Source organism: Epinephelus moara, chromosome 11, assembly GCF_006386435.1.
Source record: "Epinephelus moara isolate mb chromosome 11, YSFRI_EMoa_1.0, whole genome shotgun sequence".
In the NCBI taxonomy this organism is placed as follows: Eukaryota; Metazoa; Chordata; class Actinopteri; order Perciformes; family Serranidae; genus Epinephelus; species Epinephelus moara.
Window position 1 is genome coordinate 12,841,372 of NC_065516.1, and position 22,365 is coordinate 12,863,736.

At 40.3% G+C, this 22,365-nt stretch overlaps 2 protein-coding genes across 2 annotated transcripts in view; both read left to right on the forward strand.

Moving 5' to 3' along the window:
* The window catches only part of myo3a (myosin IIIA), a 97,207-nt gene extending 94,510 nt beyond the window's left edge, over positions 1 to 2,697 (forward strand). Inside the window, exon 36 of the mRNA XM_050056451.1 lies at positions 2,036 to 2,697. Coding sequence (XP_049912408.1) covers positions 2,036 to 2,150 — 115 coding nt within the window. The 3' untranslated portion in view covers positions 2,151 to 2,697. The remainder of the gene's footprint in view (positions 1 to 2,035) is intronic.
* A 2,927-nt stretch (positions 2,698 to 5,624) lies between these two features.
* Positions 5,625 to 22,365, forward strand: part of gad2 (glutamate decarboxylase 2) — a 25,711-nt gene continuing 8,970 nt past the window's right edge. The window contains exons 1-14 of the mRNA XM_050057204.1: positions 5,625 to 6,432; positions 6,701 to 6,763; positions 6,900 to 7,046; positions 7,750 to 7,983; positions 9,546 to 9,636; positions 10,321 to 10,433; positions 10,922 to 11,037; positions 11,496 to 11,575; positions 13,858 to 13,912; positions 14,088 to 14,204; positions 17,213 to 17,277; positions 17,374 to 17,452; positions 17,541 to 17,690; positions 19,860 to 19,967. Coding sequence (XP_049913161.1) covers positions 6,357 to 6,432; positions 6,701 to 6,763; positions 6,900 to 7,046; positions 7,750 to 7,983; positions 9,546 to 9,636; positions 10,321 to 10,433; positions 10,922 to 11,037; positions 11,496 to 11,575; positions 13,858 to 13,912; positions 14,088 to 14,204; positions 17,213 to 17,277; positions 17,374 to 17,452; positions 17,541 to 17,690; positions 19,860 to 19,967 — 1,494 coding nt within the window. The 5' untranslated portion in view covers positions 5,625 to 6,356. The remainder of the gene's footprint in view (positions 6,433 to 6,700; positions 6,764 to 6,899; positions 7,047 to 7,749; positions 7,984 to 9,545; positions 9,637 to 10,320; positions 10,434 to 10,921; positions 11,038 to 11,495; positions 11,576 to 13,857; positions 13,913 to 14,087; positions 14,205 to 17,212; positions 17,278 to 17,373; positions 17,453 to 17,540; positions 17,691 to 19,859; positions 19,968 to 22,365) is intronic.

Here is a 22,365-nt window from a genome sequence, read left to right on the forward strand (position 1 = left end):
TGGTTTCCATTTTTAACGAGGCTCATTTTTTGACTCAAAGGTCCTCTTACTAGCTTTCTGGGACCTTTTTAAACCACGCCTCACGGTCCAGGTTGTGAATAACCTCCTTGATTTTTCTCCAGCTGTCTCACTGATTTAAAGGAGCTGTATGTAAGAAATCTAAAGCAAATAGTCGTAAAATCCTCCTAATATGTCACAGAGACTAAGGAATAATGTTCATATAACATACTGATCTCACCGACAACAATAGTACAGCCAGAATATTTGCATTTAAACATTTTTACCGTCCGCAAATCATGTTTATGTTTTGAATTCGTGTTTTGGCCTGTTGCGCCACCCACCGCCGTCTACCAGTCACGCAGTCAGAAGAGTCTCAGCATCAGTTACATTTACGACTGAGCTACAGCAGCACAGCAAGCAGCGTTAGCAGTGTCCCGGTACATAGCATTAGCAACCGGCTCCTCCTCAACTGTATCCCTGCAGCAGCGTTAGCAATGTCCCGGTACATAGCATTAGCAGCCGGCTCCTCCTCAACTGTATCCTGGCAGCAGCGTTAGCAGTGTCCCGATACATAGCATTAGCAGCCGGCTTCTCCTCAGCTGTATCCTGGCAGCAGCTTTAGCAATGTCCCGGTACATAGTATTAGCAGCCGGCTTCTCCTCAGCTGTATCCCGGCAGCAGCGTTAGCAGCAGAGAAGCCGGACTTTCCCGGCAGCAGCGTTAGCAGCAGAGAAGCCGGACTTGGTCGAACGGTCCGCTGGAAAACCGAAGATCAAGGACGCGGCGACGCGGCCCTGCCACGGCAGCCGCCCGTGGGCAAACAAATCAGTCTCCAGCGTGCCGCTGTCCAGCAACCTCGAATCTGTAGGGGAGGGGGGGCGGACACGACTCGCGGCAGTATTTTGAATTTGAGTGCAGTAACCATTTTGGCCACATTCTTACATACAGCGCCTTTAATGTCTTTGCAATCTCAGAATCCATCAGCTATCAGTGTGGCAACAATAAGCCTCCAGGGCCAACTATTAATATATCTGGGTTTTCCGGTGCAGCCAGCAGATGTCTGGGCCAAGACTTCCTCTTTTGCTCTTATAGGCCAATCTCTGTAAACAGATATCTGCATATGAATGCAAATAAATAATAAATAAAAAGCGAATAAAAAAGCGAAATCATTGGCACATGATTGCTGATGGGTTCCCAGATTGCATTTCGGCCAGTGCTACTCCACACAGACTGTTTACCTGCCGCTCAAACGTGATTGGTCAATAAGAGACCTGAACTCTTCTGATAATATTTTCCTTTTACCTACAGATTCTGCAGATATCTGTTGATAGAGATTAATGTCTGTGTACACTGACTATATGATACTAGATGCTTCAGTTTGTCTGTAGGGAAACTGCTTGGACTCAGTAAAACGTGCGCTGTAGAATCCAATTTTGTTTGCTAAATTGGATTAAAAGGTTGCACACAAAGCAGTGCATTTAAATCATGAGATAAAGTGAGATATAATTAATTTGTCTTTTTTTAAAAGAAAACTGTTTGTATAGTTTTAATTTGAAAATATCAATTATAATTCCTGACAAATGAAAGACTGCAGATAGATCGCACAACACTGCTGCTGAATGATGGATACAGAGGGAGTGACCTTCATCCTACAAACAGCTGTGGATAGAGTTAAGAATTTTAGCTGGATTGCAATGGAACCATTAGGTACTTGCACCATCAGGATCAGTGTGTCTTTCTTTACAGATTTTTTTTTCACGCTTGCATTTCGCATTCCAGCCGTTCAAAATGACAAATCTATGTACTAATTTCATCTGTTTCCCAGTCCTGCCTGGTCACTGCCTCAGACAGCCCGCGCACATGATATATTGTTGCTGAAGATAATAAACAATATGAAATCTTTCCCCTGAATGTGGATCTTTAGATCTCATTTCTCATCCTGTTTTTTGTTTTTTTGGCTCAAATCTTTCAAACCATCTCTTATTGTTTTCCCTTTTTTTCCATCTATGTGTTTACTGCTCTCTCCTGTCGACAGGCGCTCCGTTCCCAGAATGCCCTCCACAGAGAGTCGGACTGACGACAACCCGTATGACTTCAGACATCTACTGAGGAAGACCTCACAGAGACGAAGGCTCATCAAACAGTACTGATCACACGACTGAACTTTTTTAGCCATTTGGCCCATAATCTGTCAGGATCTGAATGTGGCAGTGTGTTATCACGTGTCATGCTACATGATATGTGAGTATTTGATTCGTCACAGCTTCTTCATAAACCTTTGAAATGAAACAGAAATGAAAACTGCATTGATTATAAGTCATCGCTGTTCTTATTAATCTAAAAGCAGGACAGGATGAAGGTTAATGTAAATAATAAAATGTCACGTACTTAAATCTGTAAATGAAGGTTTTATTTATGTCATTTGTAAACTAGGCGTTTTTGCTCATGTTTGCTGTATCCTTTCCTCTCTGGTTTGGTAAATATTGTGTTTGAGGTTATATATTTAAACTAGAATTGTGTAAAATATCTAGAGATCGTGTAAATACAAAAGCCATGCTCTTTCACTTGAATACTTTACATTTCAATCCATTTTGAAGGATGTATTTTCTGAAAAAAAAAAAAAAAAAGCTGCTTCAGTGTTGTCACATTGTAAGAAATGTACATTCTCTCCTCTGCTGTAATCTCTGTTTTGTTCATTTAAACATAAAATGTATCAAATTCCGTGTGATGTTTGATTTATCTAACATTTAGCATAGCTGCCCCCATGCAACACGAGTTCATGTGGAAGTGATGTCTCATTACCAACTTTTTTTTATTGTCTGTTGTACATATTTCCTCACACAACTCCATTTTAAGAAGGTCACAAAGGAGAAGGTTGTGATCTACAAGATGTTCCTCAGTAAATTCTTGTAGATCGAAACGTTGCCTTAAAAGAACAGAGAATTAATTTATAACCTACAGTGTGCAGACCGTCTTTGTGACCTGCAGTGAAGTATCCTTTGTGCATGCTTGATCCCTCTCCATTTTCTTATTCCCAGCTCATCAAATACCGCCGCTTTGTCGGTGATATCTGCGGGAGATACCGACGCACAGAGGCACGCGCAGCTGCAGTTGTTGACACAGAGGGCAATAACTGACCTCTTTAAATACCCCAGCTTTGTCCTTGGATGTCCGCATCAGATACCAACGCACAAAGGCGTCCTTTGTGCACCAGACTGCAGCCAGTAAATAGCAAGAAAGAGCTTTTAGTCTGGCCCACGTCCGATCCACTAACATGGAGAGGATGGGCTTTATGACCAGTACTGCAGCCAGCCACCAGGGGGCAATCCAGATGTTTTGGCTTCACTTTTGAGGGCTGTCACGTTGTCCATCTTTCTATACAGTCTATGCATATGTCTCATGACGTATGTCACATGACGTTAGTAACAAACGTACTTATTTTAAGCCAAGCCATGATTTTTTTCCTAAATCTAACGACGTGCTTTTGTTGCCTAAACTTACGGAAACAAACATAAAATCTAAGTGTTTTACCTTTGCTGTAAATTTACATTATGCCATAAGACTGTATGCATGTAACAAGCAGAAACTGTACATTTCCTGTGTATTTTAAAAAGGCACAATGCATGTAACAAGCATAAATTGACACGCCATCCTGTAACGTCCAAAACTGACGCAGGAGGGTAACTCGCATGTCATATTTTCAAAATTAGGTCCACTAACAAAGCGGAAGTATTTGAACACACCATTTCAACTGAAAACACTTTATTCCTTCAGGTCTTTGGTGGTAAAAAAAAAAAAAAAAGGTTGAGGATATCAGAGAGAGTGAACAGAAGCAGCTGTGTCATGTTGATATCAAACCAGCCCCCTGGTAAATTCCTCCTCATGTTTTCTTCCCCATATTGGCCCGAGGATTTCTCTGAGATGCAACCTCTGACCTTTATGTGTGTGACATTTTAAAGGAGAGAACCCCCATGGGGAGTGTTACTGAATCCCCAACAGCATGCTGACTGCACACACTGGCACAAAAAACTACATACAGCCAAAAAAAACAAAAAAACAACAAATGTCCAGACAAAACACAGACAGCAAGGAACGATGGGGATAGGCTCTAGCCATTTTATGCATCAATTATGAATACCTCAGTCAAGATTTTTTCCCTTAGTATTTTTATTCCTCTTTAGGCATGAAAAACAAAACATAAAAATACATAAATACATTGAAATTCATTTTTTCAAACATGGCTTTTTCGGGGAGTTTTTCCACATTTCCCATCAGGATGCATTTGAGTTTTCAGCTAAAGTTTATAAACCAGTGAATTAAATGACAGATTATAATTTATAGTTTTGCTGTTAAACTAATGTGTTCACATATTTTAACATTTTCTAATACTGCCCAGTGTGCTGCAAAAGCATTGAGCCATACTCCTCAGCCTCTCCTCTCTCTGTTTCTACTCCTCACTCCTGTCTCCTCCACCCTCCCTCATTTTGGTCCTTGCTCCTGGCACCTCAGCTGTAGGAATAAAATGTACAAATTTTGAAAACAGATGAAGTTCCCCTTTGAAGCCAAACAGGCACTGCAGATGACACATTTTTTGTAATTGTGATAACTAGTTGAAATATAGCCAGTGATGTGTAATGCCCAGTTTAGAGGACAGATTATTACTCTGATTTTTCTCCAGATTTAAAACCAATACTTGGAAATTTTAACAAGTGTATGACTCCTTAGATGTTACTAAATTTAATTTACCTGGTATAGAAAGATTGGCAAGATATTCCTGAGCTGCACAACATTTCTTTCATCTTGTCGGCCATCTTGTTTTTGAGAGATTTGTGTTGCATTTACAAGGACTGGCCAGTGGGTGGCAGTGTATGTCATGACGCACTAGGGTCCACTTTCGGGATGTATACAAAACTATAGCATCAAAATCTGCACACATACAAGAAAATGGCTTTCAAATAGTGACCAGTATGTGTGAAAGAAGGCGCAAATATTGCTGTTTTTGAAATACTTCATACTTTAAATATTTAACACAGCTATTAATATAAGAAAAACGAATTAAAAATAACTTTAAAAAATCAGCATAAGGCCTCTGCAGATTTACTGTAATTTCATACACAAATATTACAGTATCATCACGACTTTGCCACAGGGTTCACTTTATTTTAATGAGTCTTTTGTGGCATTAAATGGTTGCTGGCGATTGCCTTCATAAATCATAACAGATGTGGCTCGGGCATGATGCCCGCAGGCTGCGTTTGCTGTCAGTCATGTTGAAACGATAAGAAAACAGGCAGAACATGTGACAGTGTTGGATTGTATGTGTTGTGATTTGTAGCAGATAATGTGTGGAATTATGGTCTGATGGTATTTCAGCTTTAATTTTCTATTTTTTGTCTTCTTTTTTTGTTACTTTAGCCTCATCCAAAATCTACAACACAGTGTCCATCCATTTTTATGCTGGATAATTATATTTATATGCAACCATAAAAACAGAGATCTATAGAAATTATTCACCCTGAAACAAATAAACTACAGTAAGTAAACAAGTAACGGATAATGATACTTTTGGAGTAACGAGCCCCAGCACTGACAGCTGAGAGGAGGGACCCATGCGCACTTTTCTGCATTTGAACCAAGTCTCCTCGCCGCCCCGCTGCTTCCTCCACCGGAGGCGGGCAATTAGAGCAGCCGGTCTCCAAGAAAATAGGTCTGCGGTCGCCGGGCAGATGAATTAGTTGGCATTCACTGTCTGTATGGAGGGTAAGTTTGTGCGCGCACGGGCACAAAATGTTGGGGATGTATGGAGTCACGACGCGCTACGCAACGCAGTTCGTCATGACTTGAAGTGAATCACGATGGGATTTCTTTAGTGACGTGACATTTAGGTTAGAAGCAATTAGGCATGGCTTGTGTGTGCTGCATATTTACCAGCAGCTGTGGCATATAGCTGCTTTTCACCACTTTTTTTGGGCTGCAGTTTGTTTTTATTTTTATTTCCATCCAAAGCAGGCATCTCAACGCAGCTGAACTCTTGCACTATATTTCCCATGAGGTGAGGAGAGCGTGGTGCGCCGGATTTCTCTTGGAGGACGCTGCTTTACGCTCCGTGCACCTGTGGACGCCTGCTAAAAGAGCACCGTGGACGCCTTTTGCGTGTCTTTTTTTTCTCTACCATACGCGTTTTATTTTTAGGGTCTTTCCCGCAGCACAAAGCGTCTATCGGATGCACGGCTGCAGCAGTCGGAGAGGTCTGGTCACATTCAGCACCACATCAGCTTTGAACAGCGCCGGGTCGTCGCGTGTGGATGGGCTCTGTCGGTCTCCGTGTCTCCAGCAGCTCCTAACTACCGGCAACAATGGCATCGCAGGGTTTCTGGTCTCTCGGCGGAGATAATGCGGGGGCCAACACCGGGAGTCAGAGCCCCAGTACGCGTGAGTGGCTTTTTGTCTTGAAAGCAGCTGTGATGGAGCGGGGCGCAGCTCTAATTCCAGTGCATTGTCTCAAACCAGTGCGTTTGGCCGAGTGAAAAACCAAACAGGCCTACTGTGTCTATCTGCTTTACGCATTTTTTTTTCGTTTCACCCTGCAAGATGCGAGAATGTTGCTCTTTTCCTCTAACTTGCATGGCGCCTTTTGTGCTTCTGTCGTAAAGTTGGACTCCTGTGCATCCTTATTTGATTTATCCCCTCTCTCTTGCAGCCAGGGCTTGGTGCCAAGCGGCGGCCCAGAAATTATCCGGAGGAATTGGATCGAAATTATGTGGTATGTCGGAGGGAGTGGGGGGTTGGTTGGTGAGGGGGGCGCAACGTGCCAGTTTTTACCAATCGTTTCATTCACGTTCTGGCCTTATCGACAGCGTAATAAAAATATCTTAATGCTGTTTTGTGATGTTTCAAAGCGCTGCTAAATGTCGGGGAAGTGGAGAAAGCCGCCGAGCCGGCCGCCAAGCAGCCGCCGGGGACAGAAGCTGCAGGCACCTGCGGCTGCAACAAATCCTGCAACTGCACCAAAGCTGCTGTGGTCTTCTCCAACCTCTATTCAACAGGTACAAAAGCATGCTGCAAACCTGGAGATTAAACACTGCCGGACTCCTGATCTGTCTCATTGAGTCACAGCTTGGCCTTGCTTTGGATTACCGTCATTTAGTCAGTGTAAAAATGACATAAAAAGTCATTATTTATTATAAGTGTAGTTTTTTTTTCTTTTTTAAATGAAAGAAAAACAGCAAGCAATGTATAAATTGGCATTTTGCAAATCGATTTTATTTGTCAATATCTGTTATTTAAATGTCATTTTATTGATCCGCTTTATTCTTTGTTCCCACCGCCAGTAAAATACACATACAAATAAAAATAAAAATGGCAGAACATGTGCAAATTTGGATGGAATTAATCATAATGTGCTTCTTTTACATTAAGATTTAATATGCGCAATATTCAGTAAACTATAGTGGACATTTTTGCAGTTTTTCCAGAGAGGTCACCTTCAGCAGAATCTCTTGCTCAGAGGTGTTGAACGTTGCATGAACTCCAAAAACTTAGGTTAATTTTCAGACCTTAAATGTAACAAAATATGTTGTTTTTTTTGTCCCGTCTACAGGCCTGCAGGATAATTTCACAACATCGAAAAGAATGCATGCAAACATGATTTTATGAGACTCCTCTGCACAGAAATATAAATCACAAAATGTCTCCCCTGCTGCTGCTGCTGCTCACGCGTTTGTTTATTTATTTATATTTTATTTACAGACCTGTTACCTGCCATGGACGGCGACACCAAAACAATGACCTTCCTGCAGGAAGTTGTGGATATTTTACTGGCCTACATCGTGGAGTCTTTCGACCGGGACACCAAAGTTATTGATTTTCATTATCCAAACGAGCTTCTTCAGATGAACAACTGGGAGCTGCAGGGCGAGCCGGCCACCCTGGATGATATCTTGATCAGCTGTCGCGCTACTCTCAAATACGCCATCAAAACAGGTCAGGCCTGCAGGCTCAAATGTTTCATACATGCTTGATAAATAAGCTGCTTTATTTTTGACTATTTAAATGTGCTAAAAACAGTTTCAGTGTGGCGTGTTAGGAAGTATTCCCGCTTTAAAGCTGCACCTGACACATTTATGCAGGCCTAAATCCCGGCCTGCTGCATTTCTTTGTGTGAAATATGTCTAAATCACAATATATAGACATATTTAATAACTCATACAATGAGGGGGAAGAACTATTTATAGCATAGAGTCCTAGATTATAACAGAAAAAAATCACAAACTTGATTTTTAGGTGAATCCTATCTCCATTTTAATTAAGGTTTATCCTGCAAAAATCTACACAGTGAAGACAGAATAAAACAAAGCACAGAGCAGAAAGCAATCTGTGTTTAAAAAAAGATAAAAATAAATAATGTCTATAATAAAAAATCAACCTGCAAGTTGTTCTCCTCCTCCTCCTCCTCCTCCTCCTCCTGGCCACCAGACCGATAAATGCAGTGACGCAGTAAATCTGGTTCACCAAGTAGGAGATAATAGGCTAATAACCAGCAGGCTTCATAGGCCAAGTCCATTATCCTCTCGGCACTGACACATGCAGGGGAAAATTTACAGCACAGCATAGAAACCCCCAAAACAAATACAGATATACATTATATAATTTTTTATTTTTTTTTGCAGCTCTTTAACTCCATTTGATCAGATTATAGACATGTGACAAATTGCATATGACAGATATAAGGACATTTTAAAGTGTTTTATAATGCACAGTATTTGTAACAATTAAAACTCCTTCTGTGAAGACATATTCTATATTATTAACTGTCTCTTACTGCCGTTCATGATCTGTTATACACCAGCATCCACTCATGGGTGCACATGAGTTATAGACAAGTTGTTGACAAATGCATTACAAATGTAACAGCTTAAACTACATTACAGTGTATTATAAGCCATTTATTACTGTAAATGTTTATTATCACAGCTAAATTGAGGAAGTTTAAGTAGAATCAGGGTCAGAGTAGGATTTATTGCCAAGAAGGTTTTTACTCATGAGAGATTTGCTTTGGTTTTTGGTGCCAACATGCAACAAACAATAAACATATTAAAAGGAAATGATAATAAAATAAGGCAAAAATTCAAGTGTCTTCCTGAGACAGTAATTGTGGATCAGACTTGTTAAGGAGACATTTAGAATTTCTTGTTTAAAAAAAAAAGAAAAACATTTAATTTAGTGTTTTTTTTATAGCTCCTCAGTGTGTGATGTAACCTGTAATATTAAACAAAGGTGGGGAAACTCTATCTTGGTGTTTATACCCTCCACTAAATTCCTACATTACCCATACAACACCAAATGCTTTCATTATTTCTCAAGATGATTTAAACATCACCGCAGCTGCATTTCTAACCTGCAATTAAAGCGTCGACGAGATGACAGTGTCTCTGCCTTTTTCACAAACTCAGCTTAAACGCACAGAAATTTCAATTTTCCTGACGCCTGATAAAACTGTTCAAATTGCAGCCATCTCACACCCTTTTCCCCCTCTTCCTCCTCAGCCCACCCCAGGTACTTCAATCAGCTCTCTACAGGATTAGACATGGTCGGACTGGCAGCCGATTGGCTAACGTCCACCGCCAACACCAATATGTAAGTATGTGGCCCCCTTGCTTCATCATGATTTTAAATGCTGATAATGATAATGACAATGAATTCCATTTCCGGTCCATCTGTATGCCGTCTGCACGTGCTGATAGCGGCTTCTCTCTTTTTTTTCACTCAATCATGGCAAATGAAAAGGGTGAAATGAAAGGCAGACCCCCTCCTTTATTCCCCCTCCCACCTCTGCCTTTTATCCCTCCCCCCTCACCTCCAATCTCCATGGGGATTCAAGGGGAGAAAATTAGCCCTGAAATTAAATTCAGACTAATCTGAAGCTAATTTTGGTGTGTGTTTTTGGGGTGATAAACTCTGCAAGAGTCAGCCTTGGCAACTGTGAGGCACTGCAAAATAAGCCTGAAAGCACATTTGGTCTGAAATGTGGCCTGCGCAGTGGAAAAAGAAACGGATGCTCGTACATTTTGTTCAGAAGCATCAGTGCAAATGAAAATCTTATTGCCTCCTCAGAGTGGAAGGTGTGGCCTGTAAGACCACCGAAATTCTGCATCTTTATCTTCAAAGAATTTGAATTATTCAGTGTTTTATCTGCCATCAATTTCAACTCTGAAACAGCCAAACTGGGAAAAAAAAGTCAGTTTACTGGCTATATCCTGGAGATGAGTCATGCACATTTTTGTGTAACAAGCAGCATGTGATGTCCCTTGTGTAACGCAGGTTCACCTATGAGGTGGCTCCTGTCTTTGTGCTGCTGGAATACGTCACTCTGAAGAAGATGAGGGAGATCATTGGCTGGCCGGATGGGCGAGGAGATGGCATTTTCTCTCCTGGTATGTACGGCGACGCCAAACCCACCACCCCTCTGTTTCACTGGAGATGGAACTGCCTCTGTGTGTGTGTGTGTGTGCTGTAATTTGCATTTTGATGATATAAATGGAACTCGTTTCAAAGCCAATTAGCATAAAATAATTTTTCCAACTTAAGCCCCCACCTCACCACCCTCCCTCCAGTCTTTAATTCCTCCCATGCTTTTCTGTCTGACACGTGGCGAGGAGCAATCACTGGAGAATGTGATGACAAAGGCCATGATTGGCTCTGACATTGTGGACAGTTGGATGTTGTGTCATTGCTCGATGCGCTCCTGATACACTGTGAACAAAGGATTTCTGTTGTTCTATCATTATAACAAACATGCACGGAATTTTTCAAACCGTGCTCTGAAGCCCTGCGTTACTCCCATGAGACTGTGCCAGTCAGGGCTGTGATGTGGGCCTGACACTGACTGGCTGTAAATCACTGGGTCCTGTCTGTCCTCCAGGTGGTGCTATTTCTAATATGTACGCCATGCTGCTGGCTCGCTTCAAGATGTTCCCCGAAGTGAAGGAGAAAGGAATGTCATCTGTTCCCCGACTGGTGGCCTTCACATCCGAACATGTAGGCATTTATGTTTTAATTAAACTGTCAATATGTGTCCTAATGGATCAAATAATGAACATTGACTTTCTTTAACCAAAAGTCCAAGATCATCCTCTCCAGTGGAGGAATAACTTTTTATTTTCCACATTAACCGTGGCTGTGCTTGATGTGTGTGTTTTAAAAGTGCCTTTGTGTCATGTTCATACCACCAGCGCTGATATAAAGCTGACATTATGTGTGTGAGACGCTGCAGGACACAAGGTGACTGGTGTGTCTGCCACATTATATGTCACCTCCTTCATCTTTAAAGGACATTTAAAAGATGCTGTGAGGCAAAGACGCCATTTAGTGACACACAAACCTTTTAGAGCTGCCTGACCAATGTTATATTTCCAGATGTTTTCCCCCTCCTGTAACCTGGTGTGCAGACAGTTCAACATAATTTCTATTTTATTTCTTCTTTGTCTCATTTTCAGAGCCATTTTTCAATCAAAAAAGGTGCGGCAGCTCTTGGCATCGGGACAGAGAGTGTGATCTGCATCAAAGCAGACGAAAGGTAAAGTCCGCCTCTCATTTCAGCCGTATAAATATAAATGGTGTGGGAATACTCTATGGAAACTCTGCATGCAAGCTTCATGCATGACAACTCAGTGCAGAGAAAGAGAGTGTCCCCCTAAACAATGTCCGTGTCCACTCCACACAATAAAATCCTATCCAGACAGAGAATGTCTCAGGGAATGTCAACCACAAAATATTTTAACTAATCAGACCTTAAATTTGATGCTAACGCTAGCTGTTGGAGCTAGCCCCATGCCTTGACCAACATTTACGTTAGCAAATGCATGTCAGCTGCGTCTTCATCCATCTCATCTGAATTACAAACTAAATTAAGCCATAACCCAATTTTGGCAGCAAGCTAGCTATGACCTGGAGGTATGACATCAGTTAAAACAAAGGATTTCATTGGTCGAGCCTACATTTCCGCAAGCGGACATCTGCTGAAAATCAAGGTCTTTCCAAATAATGTTCTGCTGGGATGTGCAAGCATTCATAAGAACCCTCAAAATCTGTTTTTGTAAATTTCCATCCAATTTTTTGGACAAAAATCCATGCTTGGTGTAAAAGCATAAAATTAAAAGTTCACATATAAATTGCAGTGGTGGAAAGTAATCAAGTACATTAAATCAAGTGCTGTATAGTAGTTCGTGTTGTAGTAGTTTTACTAGTATTTCCGTTACTTAACGTTTCTAAAAGTCCAGAGGAAAATGTACATTTACTCCACTACATTTATAGATGGCTGTGGTTACCTTGCAGATGAAGATTTTACTGAAAACGGCACATGATTAGCTTATACAGTCAAATATCAGAGATCAAACCACTGGTTACCAACCTTTTGGTTTGTGACACCCTACAAAACAAAGTGTCTAGTTGGGGTCCTTTTGAGGCCATAGAGGTATATACTGGATATTTAATCTGCAAACTGTCTCCCAAAGGATTGAATGATGAGATACCATGGCATGTCATCCCATAGTGGATTTGGGGATCTCAAAAGACCGATTTACACAGCATAAGAGTATACAATGTTGACCGATGTGTTCATTCATAAGATCATCAGAACATTTTTGTAGATAATATTGTAAATAGACTTTATTGTGTAAGGAGCTTGAGTTTACCAGGTTTTTCCCATGTTTTTCTTGTTCCCTTGTTCTTTCGTTTGTGGGATATGTGACACATGGTGCACAGGCTGTTGTCAATTATTAAGAAATACGCCCACAGCTGATGAATTCCCCCACACCTGTACATACCTTTGAAATGGGTGGAGCAGTTTCTGTTTAAGCTCAGTGCTGGAAATAATGGTGTTGAACACTCTTGACGAAGGTCCAGGAGGACTGAGATGTTAGTGTCACTAATACATTGTGAAGCTGAGCAAGAGCAGTGTGTGGGATTTTCTGTTCAGAGGCCCATAGAGGTAAAATTATGAAATATTTCACAAATAAGTTGAGAATTTGAGAAAATTCCAGAAAGGTTTTTTCTTTTTTCCTTCTCCCAAAAATCACCTCTTGACCCCTCAGATTTATCTTGTGACCCTTTTTAGGGACCAGCCCCTTAGGTTGCGATCTCTGAACAAAACTGCCTACAGTGCCTGTATACAGAGCAGTTAAACCCAACTTTACCTCAACCAGCTACAGCAGTAAAATGCTGCTTACACTTTGATGCATCAGTATGAAGCACATGTTGCTGATAATACTTAAAGGAACACTTCATCCCCAATATGATCATTTATATATCAGTTACTCACCCCATGTTACATTGAATTTGTGAAGAATTTCTTTTTTCTTGTTTGTCTCCAAAATGAACAAAGAATCCAAATACAAAGAAAATTCTGGATGAATTGAAGTCATAGGGGTCCACGTTTTACAACAGCAAAACTATATGAAAACATTCAAACTCTCACACAACTCATGCAGAATAATCCAAGTCTCATTCACTCAGTCGTATGCTCAGTACTTCCAAAACAGATGTGTTTTTTGAAAACCTTAGTATTTAAAACTGAACAGAAAGTGAAACTTCTCAAAGCCAGACTCCATTGAGAAAAACAGTAATTTTACTTCACTGAACATGGGAGCTGTTCGTCTACCATGGCATTGATCAGTTGGTTAGTTTATGTTATTGTTTTTTTTCAGTTTCAGTTTTCTTCAGGACATTTTCTTGTCATGAAGTATTTTGATATTGATTTCTTGGTATCATCACATAAGTAAAAGATCTGAATACTTACTCCACCATTAATGAATTCACAAACAACTCAAGATGCAACTGAGGCTTATTTTTTCCTTGCAGTGGTAAAATGATCCCAGCCGACCTTGAGAGGAGAATACTGGAGGCGAAACAGAAGGTAATGAGATACACATTAATAACACAAGCTATAAATACTGCAGATATTACTTCATACAGCCCTCATTTTCTGATACTCAGTCGACTGAAACCACCCTGATTATGAAACATGTTGGCATTATTATAACTGCATCAGCTGCTTTGTATACAATCATTTCCTGTTTGTGTCTCTGCAGGGCTTTGTTCCTTTCTTTGTTAGCGCAACAGCGGGCACAACAGTGTACGGAGCCTTTGACCCGCTCATCGCCATTTCTGACATCTGCAAAAAGTACAGTGTCTGGATGCATGTGGATGTGAGTAAAACAAACTGACCTTTTCATATGGAATCTGCATAAACATCTCCAACTGCCTCGTTAAAAACTCTGTTATTACCTAAAACGTCTGCGGTGCACAACATCTCTCCACAGCAGGGGTTTTAGTGAAGGAATACACAGAGCTCACCAGTGAGTTTGACAAATCTATTATGTCTGTCTCGCCTCTAACCGCTTGCGGTTGACCCAGATAGGAGCCAGCCATTTCCTATCTAACACTGGGGATTAGAAAAACTGGAACAGAGGCTGTAAATCATCTCCTCCCCTGACTTTGCCATCATGGGCCCTCTCACTGAAGGAACTCTATCTATTAATGAAGGTGATTTAGTCCTGACAGGGGGACACCTCTATTAAGAGGCATAAATGGCCTTATCTATCATGCCTCAACTGGCTGAGATGAGAAAAAAACAACATCCTGCTTTGGAGTGTTGTGGCACCTGCTGCTTTTGTCGGAGTATGTGCTGTTGCGGGTGCAGCTCCCCGTGAAATAAATGTGCTCTGTGGCCTTCTTAGCTCTCAGTAGGAAACATTATGAGGCTGGATATCCAGAGACAAAACTGGCAAAAACATCCACATGAACTTCTCACATTTAGACCTTTTTGAAGCTGATAATGATATCAGTGTTTGGAGTAAAGAATATATAAGTCGTGAAGAATGTTCTGACCTGCTATAGCTAATGAGCTGGAGGAACCTTCAAAGCAGTTAAATGAATATATATGCAACGAGTGCAAGTTTCGCGGCAGTTTCATTGCAGATTTATTGAGAGAGCTTTCACAATATAATAGGGGGACAACACTAACATCATAAGACTTAAAGGGACAGTTCAACTCCTAATCAAAAATATATATTTCTCCCTCTTACCTGTAGTGCTATTTATCAGTCTAGATTGTTTTTGTGTGAGTTACAGAGTGTTGGAGATATCAGCCATAGAGATGTCTGCCTTCTCTCCAATATAATGAAACTAGATGGCACTCGGCTTGTGGTGCTCCAAGTGCCAAAAAATATATTTGGAAAAATTCAACAGCAATGTCTCTTCTCAGAAATCATGACTCATCAGTACTCAAGATAATCCACAGACCTTGTTGTGAGCAGTTTCATGTAGGAACTATTTTCTTACTACCAAACTACAACTGTCAATCAGGTCCCAAGAAGTGCTGCACACTAAGCAACTGATTTTCATAGTGGCCAAAGAATGGAATCACAACTTCTGAGTCGCTCATGTGATGCCATTAGGCCCCAAAACCTTTTTTCTCATAGACTAACATTGGAAAGGAGATGCCTGTAAATCCATGGACACATTTTTCTGAGCATCACTATCCCCATTAAAACGATTTGTCTTACTATCAGAAGTTGATTCATTTGGTCCGATAACATTCCAAAAGTTTATAAGAGCCACATGAATAAATCACTTTATCCTCATTTAAGTTAACGGATTGTTAAACCAGAGGTAGCCAGCTGGGCCTGTGTAAGTCACAAGTGCGCTTGCTCTAAGCAGTGTCGATCATCCAGGTAATTTTATACGCTGCAGACTGACGTTTTTGGCTTCGTGCACCACAAAGCAAATCTCATAGGAATGAACGGCGTTTGATTTTGAGGTGAACTGTCCCTTTAACAGCAGAGGTCTACCGATGAATTGGCCAGGTCGATATATCAGCCAGTGTACCTTAGCTAAATATGTGTAAGCAAACGTGATCACCATTTTGTTCAGCCACTAAAGAGTACTGACTAGTTCCTCATTTTTAGAATTAGGGACAAATAGAATTCTTAAAAATTGGTCATTACTGTACAAAGTTTAGCATTTGTCTTGCCATCTGACTTGTAGGGAGATCTAGGCTTGTTACAGGTATACTATAAAGGATTGTCGTTTACTATCTGTTTGTAAAAACATTCACTAATGGAAGTATAAGTAAAACCCAACCCAAGATTCTGTCAGTTGGCCTGTTTGCCTCACTATATTTGTGTGTGGTAACTCGTTGCAGCCTTTTAATAAAACCCGACGTCACCTGAGCGCTGTGGGGGTACACACTAATGAACGTCCCAAGCACAAAATAAAAAATAAAATATACTTTCACACACTTCTAGTGGGTCATGAGTGATGACTGAGGGGGATTTTGTCTGTATCAGTCTATACATTGTGTTTAAGGAAAATCCTGCAGGGTATATCTTAAATTAATTGTACTAGATTTCAATTTTCAAATATTCATTTATTTAGAAGATTTTTAAGTCAGTTTTATTGAAGTCTCCTAATATCATTGCATTTCTACTGTACATATACAGACTTCCCTCTGCACCTGCAGAGTCTATCAAGTGTTTGAATCGAGTCCAACTCTTACAAATGTTTCTACTTAACCTTCACAAAAAGGCACTCAAGATGTATTGACTCTGGGCGCAATGAACTCAAAGACCAAGTTAGAGTAAGTGTAGCCACACTACCACCCCTGGAATATCTGTCAGCTCTTTATGAAGAGTAATATCTGAGTTCAATTTTATTTAGTTTTATATTTTTATTACAAAGCCATGTCTTATATAGTGATAACACTGGGTTTATGCAAGACAACCCATGCACAAAGCAACTCAGTTTTAGACACAAGGCTTATAGCATTGAGACGAATGATTTTTGATCCCCTAATGTCATTTAGTTTGAAGTATTCATATGAATTTAAATGAGAGTTTAGTAGAACCAAAGCTTTGAGGCAACTTTGCTGAGCTTGTAGAGATTTGATATATTAATCACAACTGGATAGACACATAAAACACAATTGAGGTTTTGTAAAGGATGGGGAACTTTCAACGGACATATCTTTAAAAGAACGGTCCAAATCAAAGCAGCTGAGGCCAAGATATCCTGACTTTAGTTTACCAAAATCCTGGATCCTTCATTCATATCTTTAAGACTTTAAACTTATTTTTCATGTATAATCAGTGGAGTGTCCCTTTAATAAAAATTATTTAAACTTATATGTTTCTTTGTTATGTGTGTGTCTTGTCAGGGTGCGTGGGGAGGAAGTCTGCTCATGTCCCGGAGACACAGGTGGAAGCTGGACGGGGTTGAGAGGCAAGTAAAAACGTTCTGGGGGGGTAAACACAAACTGAGAAGAAGCTAACGAGCATTTGAACCAAACAGCTAAACTAAAGTTTTTGTTACCTGCAGGGCCAATTCAGTAACATGGAACCCACACAAGATGATGTCAGTCCCTCTGCAGTGTTCAGCCCTGCTGGTCAGAGAGGAGGTACGCCTCATCGTCACATTCATATATGTGAATATTTGTTTTTGGTTTTCTTGTGGTGATAATAAACATTCTGGATGTGATTCCACAGGGTCTGATGCAGAACTGCAACCAGATGCACGCCTGCTACCTGTTCCAGCAGGACAAGCACTACGACCTTTCCTACGACACCGGAGACAAAGCGCTGCAGTGCGGACGCCACGTGGACATTTTCAAGCTGTGGCTCATGTGGAGAGCTAAGGTCAGGACAAGCTAACGTGGACATTTGCTTTTGCTCATGTTTGTGTGAAGTTATTTGATATATAGACTGATTTTTTTGGTGTTGGACATCCTAGTCAGTGTGTGATGTCAGCCTCTAGACATATATTTAATTATATATGAAATCAATCAATCAATAAAATAAATATATAAGATAAACTTATAAAATATATAATAATAATTATAATAACACCAATGGTTTCGGGGATTTTTTCTCGTGAACACATGTCAGGGATACTCAACCTGCTATGACCGGGGGCCACTTTTGCAAAATGAAAGTAATAAACAAACATTAATAATATTTATCAGATAAAATGAATCAACATTAAAAGGCCCATAACTCATCTTTCTTTGAAATTCTTTATTTTCAGATTAACAGGTTTAGGATCAGCATGAGTCAGCAAAATCAAGGCAAATTGCCTGTTTTTAATTTTACCTTTGCTTTCCTCACTCATATCAGGTGTGCACAGGGGCGTTTCTAAGATTTGAGGACAATTGGGGCTTAGGCCAGACCTCTGTTGAGGTGTCAGGGGGTCCTACCCTGGCACTTTCTACTTTTGATTTAAAAAAAAAAAAAAAGCATTTTGATGTTTTTATGCACTCCAGAAAAGGTCAAGACACCTTATTTACACTTTAAGTATAACATTAATTCCCAATGTGAATCAATTTTTCCTTTCTATCATAAATTAGAAAATGGTCAGCAGGCCACGCTCCAACCAACAATTGCTGGCCAGATTTGGCCCACTGGTCATATGTTGAGCATCACTGATATACATTTAAACTGCCTAAGCAGCAAAACATGCTGAGTTAGGGATGAGATCACGTTATGCTGTGTTAGCTCCTGCTAACCAGGCAGAGAGAGCTGGACGGGCCTTTAGAGCTGCTTCAAACAATCAGCTGTTGATGCCTCCCCACCCAGTACCATCACAAAAAGATTCTAATTCTGTGGTAAACACTGAATGCTCATAATAATAAGCATGGAATTCCAAGACAACCATAAACATGGCTACATGCACCGCGATTTTTTTTAGAAAAGCTGTCGTGGAATCAGGCATTTCAGGCTGCAACAGTCACAAAAACAGTCTGTATAATCCTGGTGGGGCTGAATTGGAGTCAAACCCTGAACCACAGAGTGTCTGCAGGTCCTAAAAAAATAAATGAATTGAATATAATGATTGCAGTTTTATTTAATTTATCCATCCTTTAATTTCTTTTTATAGAAATGAGTCTTTAAATCTTAAAACCTATCACTGAGCCTAATACTGTGTTTTTACTTTATACTTGCACTTACCTGATGGCAAAATGTAGATTAACCATTATCACTCTAATGAACATATTCCGACAACAAACCTACCTCTGTAGGAACCACTTGCATATCAACAGTTACTTACCTTTATACTTACCTGTAATGCTAGAAAAAAATCAGTCTTAAATTTGTTTAAAAAAATTAGGTTGATAAGGTCTTTAAAAGCATTAGATTTAAATGTTTGTTACCTGCAGACACTAATCCTTTTTCTTTAATTTGTTTTGGACATTTAAACTCTAATGGATGTATTTGATTAAAGGTAGGATCTGGAGGATTTTCAAACAAAACAAAATATAGACATATACACATGAAATCCTGCTTAATCATCACCTATGGGCTTCTACTCATGTGTGGTGGTGACTCTGTTTGCAGCGCTCCTGCCCTTTAACTGTATGTTGATGTTTTTGTGAGCTCGGACCGCTTCTGGGCGGAGCGTGCACCAGCGCGAGCCTTGCCTGAACCTCTTCTGTGAAGCCTTCTTCCGTACCTCCGGGCTCCGTACACCCGGGAGAGTTGAGCCTGATAGGAGGGGCCAAATTTGAATGTGTGTTTACAAACAGCAACTGGAAAATCCTCCAGACCCTACCTTTAAGTGTGTTATACTTTCTTTGATGTTGCTTTTTTACTTTCTGACATTATGAGTGCATGACAGATGTGTGAGTGTCAGGAGACTGAATTAAATGCATTTTCTGGACAATCTTGTACAATTTTCTAGCAGAAAAATATATTTTCTGCATCTTATTTACACACTTGCATAAATACCTTCAGTTTCATAATAGCCATGTAATATTATTTAGTCTGAATGAATGTTTAAAACTAACAGATGTAAAATCTTCTCTTCGACAGGGCACCATTGGGTTTGAAGCTCAGATTGACAAGTGCTTGGAGCTGTCAGAGTACCTCTACAACAAGATCAAAGACAGAGAAGGATACGAGATGGTCTTTGATGGAAAAGTAAGTCCACATTTAACTTTCCCTCTCCACAGTAATAATTCATCCGCAGCCACACAATCAGAGAAAAGCAGCTAACATTAGTCCACGCTGCTTCTTTTACCTCCGTGTGTTCGGTGTCATTATGGATGACTTGATTAACGCGCAGTGCGCTTTTTCTTTGTGTTGGATGAATGCCATTTTTACCTCTAGCTGCAAGTATAATGTGCTGCTATTATGTTTAATGAATAGCATAACGGCCTGTAATTGCTCATATGCATATGAATAGCACAGTGTCTGAAATATCCTCCACCGAGAAGGACCACAACAGCACAAACATATGCGGGATAGATGGGGTTATTAAGCTAAAAACTGTTTTATGAAAGGAGTGCTTGGACACTGAGAGTCATTTATAGTGAAAGCTCTTTAATGTTTCAAGCCTTATTGTTTTCCTGCTGAGCCACAAAAGGCTAAGAGCATCATAACCCAGAGGGTGGTGGGGAAAAAGCCAACTCCTCTGGGCAGCGGCCCAGGTGTTCACTTGTCTGTACCTCCCATTGAGCTATTACATCAATCTGATGTTGAATATACTACGGCTGAACCAGCCCGGCTGTATAAATGAGGCTGGTGTGCATGGCTAGTCAGCTGTTGGTAATGAATGCTTTTCTACTTGCTGGCAGGCAGGCAGGCTGCTCCAGCGAGGCTTCAGATGCCAAAAAATAGAGCTGTGTGGGGTTTTCAGACATATAGAGTATCTGAGGAGGAGGCAGGCTACCTGTCTGATGCCGGCAACACCTAATGGATTTCCTTTTTGAGCTTTGGAGAGCCATTTTTAAATTGAATCTGCTCTGGCTCGAAGAAATCAGCGGACTACTTTCAACTCCTTTTATCTTGTGGTATCTGTAGGATTTCAGGCGAGGATGACTGGTAAATATGTGTATATACTGCATATCTGTGAATATGAAGTTGTAGGTGTACTTGTACATCTATACGTAATATATGTAATTACAGATTATGTCTACTTGTCCATAAGGCTGGGTGGTATGTTTGCCATTAAAATATTAATAATCAAATTTTTCCAATTTCGCCATTACAATATGGTAAATGTGTGTAGAATCATGTCAGATGTCAAATTGCTGTTAATATCAATTGACTTTCATCCACTGTTATGTATTACATCAGGAAACTCTTCACATGTAAAAAATTACACTAATTTACATGTATACCGCTAGTATTGTTAGTTTTTAATTACAATGTGCAGCCCAGTCACTGGAAGAAAATGTTGGCATTGTACATTTTGCAAACCATGGATACTTTTATTTGTACGTTTCATACACATGAAATCAATGTTATTATAATGACGGAGTTCTGATTACATGTTTATGAGCTGACAAGCAAAACGGCTGCCAAGCTGTAGACCACTGTTTGAGACCAACAATCAACAAAACCTGTTGTTATTTAGTGAGTTATTGCTGCGTCTTCTAAGAGCTTTATAGCTACAAAAAAAGTTGTTTATCTAAGACATTGCTGTGTCTCCTGCTGGGATTCTGCCACCAGAGTATTTTAAGTCATAATATGTTCTTTTCCATTCCATAACTAAGTGTGTTTTGTGCCTTAACATAGCCACATATTAACCACAGCATTGTTGAAATGTAGAGTTTTAATATATCCACTGCATAATAATGTATAAATGAAATTTATCCGTGGTTTCCAGAAACGTACAATGCTAACATTTATTCTGGGGATTTTGTGGCTGCTAAAACAACCCTGATGAAAGACTTAATCAAAATTGCAAAAATGCTCCTTAAAACTCACAGACTGCATAAAAATAATGGCTGTAGCTACCGTGATGTCACCCATTGGTTTGTGACCTTGCATTGTAAAGCCTTGAGTTTGGCATTTTGGTCATTGCCATCTTGATTTTTTGGAGCAAGAAGTGACCATATTTGGATGAGAGGATGGAGCTGTGAAGGAGCAGCCTGTCACTCCAAGTGGCCATGCACTTAATTATGCATAACTTAAGGCTTGATGAAATGTAAAAAAGTGAGTTATAGAAAAATGTACCCCCCATACAGTTGTCTAATGTTGAAATTAGCCATAGAGACCAAAACCATTTTGTACCAGGCTGTAAACATGTTTATTTCTGCTATCAAGTTGGGGATTTTAACATGGGGGTCTATGGGGATTGACGCGCCTTTGGAGGCAGCCTCTAGTGGCCATTTTAGGCTCATCTGCGTTGACTTAATTTTGTAGACCCAGAGGGCTGCCACTTGTCGGGATTGGGTTAGTCTCGCCACCAGACAATCAGAGATCTCCGCCTTCTGATAGTCTGGGGACACTCCTTTCTAAAGTGTGTTTAACACACCGGCGAAAACGGCCGGCAACAAAGCAACGCCTCTTGCATTTTTGAAAAGGACACGCC